General features: G+C 30.1%; 1 protein-coding gene across 3 annotated transcripts in view; it reads right to left on the reverse strand.

Annotated features, from left to right (window-relative positions):
• The window catches only part of LOC106458429 (methyl-CpG-binding protein 2-like), a 34124-nt gene that overhangs the window by 8819 nt on the left and 23437 nt on the right, over nt 1–1868 (reverse strand). For 2 of the 3 annotated variants that reach the window (XM_022384639.1, XM_013917939.2), the window contains exon 4: nt 499–623. In XM_022384639.1, the coding sequence (XP_022240347.1) occupies nt 499–623 (125 nt within the window). The remainder of the gene's footprint in view (nt 1–498; nt 624–1868) is intronic. The other variant, XM_013917941.2, reaches the window with a different exon arrangement.

The raw sequence follows: 1868 nt of genomic DNA on the forward strand, positions 1-1868 counted from the left end.
TGTCTATCTATCATGCAAAGTAATTTTCATTTTAAGATTAAAAATACTTTTATGCATCAGAAAATTTTCAAATTTCACATGCAAAATCTTTATATTTTATCTGTTATTTTCATGAACAAATATCTTGGTGTATGATTTAGCAGAAGTTTTAACTTGTAATATTAATTAGTACTTGTTCAACTGTCCTACTTTTAATGGTTTTGAAACTTTATACATAACTTAAAGTCAGCCAGTGATTTGTAAAATGAATGATTTTTGTTTTTTTTTGTAGAATATTTTTCAAGTTTTTATTATTATGTTATTTTGGATAATAAGTTAATTACCATGACTTATACTTATCCAAGTTCTATATCTGAACTTACTGTTTTACAGTATATTCTAAGGTAATGTTATCCTCCTATTTTTTTTACATGCCAAAATAACAGTGATGCACTCCAAAATCTTATATATATATTGTCCAATATATCCATGTCTGACTGAACTTCAAATTGTACTTACGTAAAAAGATATACATCATATTTTCCTGCTGACTTTCCCGATTGTCTCTGTACAACTTTCCGACTCCACCCTGGTGGCATAGTTGGTTCAGATATCTCCTGACCATCTGAATTTTCTTCAATCTTCTAAGTTTCAATATAAATAAGTCATGAATATAATGCAGGAAAGAGTTAAAATGTAACAGAAATATGCAGTTTTAAATATCTTTAATGTATTCATTCAAAGTTAACTTTTCATTGAAAAATCAAGAAGAATTTAGCAATGAATATAGGATTGGGAATCCATAGCATCATAATATGCTACTTACTTGAAAAGTATTTACCTTCTAATCATGTTTATCATACTTTTTTTTATATAAATAAAAGTACAGGCAATTCAGCCAACTATAAAACAAACTACAGTGATGACTGCAATGCTTATAATTTTTTCATTTTTTTAAAGAAGTTACTAATACAAATAGCATCTCAATCACTACTTCTACTGTTGTATCCCAGCTGAAGAGCCCTGGTACTAGACAAAAGCCTTCATCAACACTGAATGTAGTAGATATAGTGTGGTTATATATTATATACACATTTTTAAGACTCAATCGAAAATTCTTGTTAATAATTTCAGTCAAAAGATGGTGATGAGTACATCAAAGTTTCTCTTATAGAAAAAAAAAAAATGAAACTGTCATGTAGAAAAGTGAAAAAATTTGTATTCTAAATTCAGTTGATATAAAAATATTTTCGTTTCGTGTACTCATGTAAGTAATTTCAAAACTTGATTTTATTTTATTTTTATGCCATCTAATCATATAACTTTGCTGTCTCATTTGATATAAATCCATATGCCAATCACATCATTCCATAACAAATCAACAATTTACCCCAAACACCTACAATATAGTTACATAACATTAGGCACATATTGTTACTCCACAATGAAAAATTAACATGACAGAGTCAAGGGGTCAAAAGTTATATTAAAGGTCAGTCAACCTTTGGCCAATGGATGACCCCCAACATTTAATGAACCTTTTGGTCAAAGCTAATTGCTCTAGTGACTTGTTTTAGGTGTCCTTCTATTGGATAGTTGTTGACATACCTGTTGAATGCAAGGGGAAGAAACATGGGTATCCAGGGAGTAACATAAGGGGTAAGATCCAAATACAGACCCTTTATGTCACTCCCCAGAAGGCCCTAAGAACACATGCCAGGTTTGGTGACAAGAACTCCAGTAGTTTAAAAGTCATAAGAGAACACACACACTCACACAGGTTTTTGTCACATAATGGTTCAGAAGCTCGCACAAGAAATCCCAAAGCAGTAAATAAAATGCATTTAGAAAACAAATACATACCGTATTTTTTGGTGTATAAGACACAC

This window comes from Limulus polyphemus, unplaced genomic scaffold (genome assembly GCF_000517525.1).
Source record: "Limulus polyphemus unplaced genomic scaffold, Limulus_polyphemus-2.1.2 Scaffold462, whole genome shotgun sequence".
NCBI lineage: Eukaryota > Metazoa > Arthropoda > Merostomata > Xiphosura > Limulidae > Limulus > Limulus polyphemus.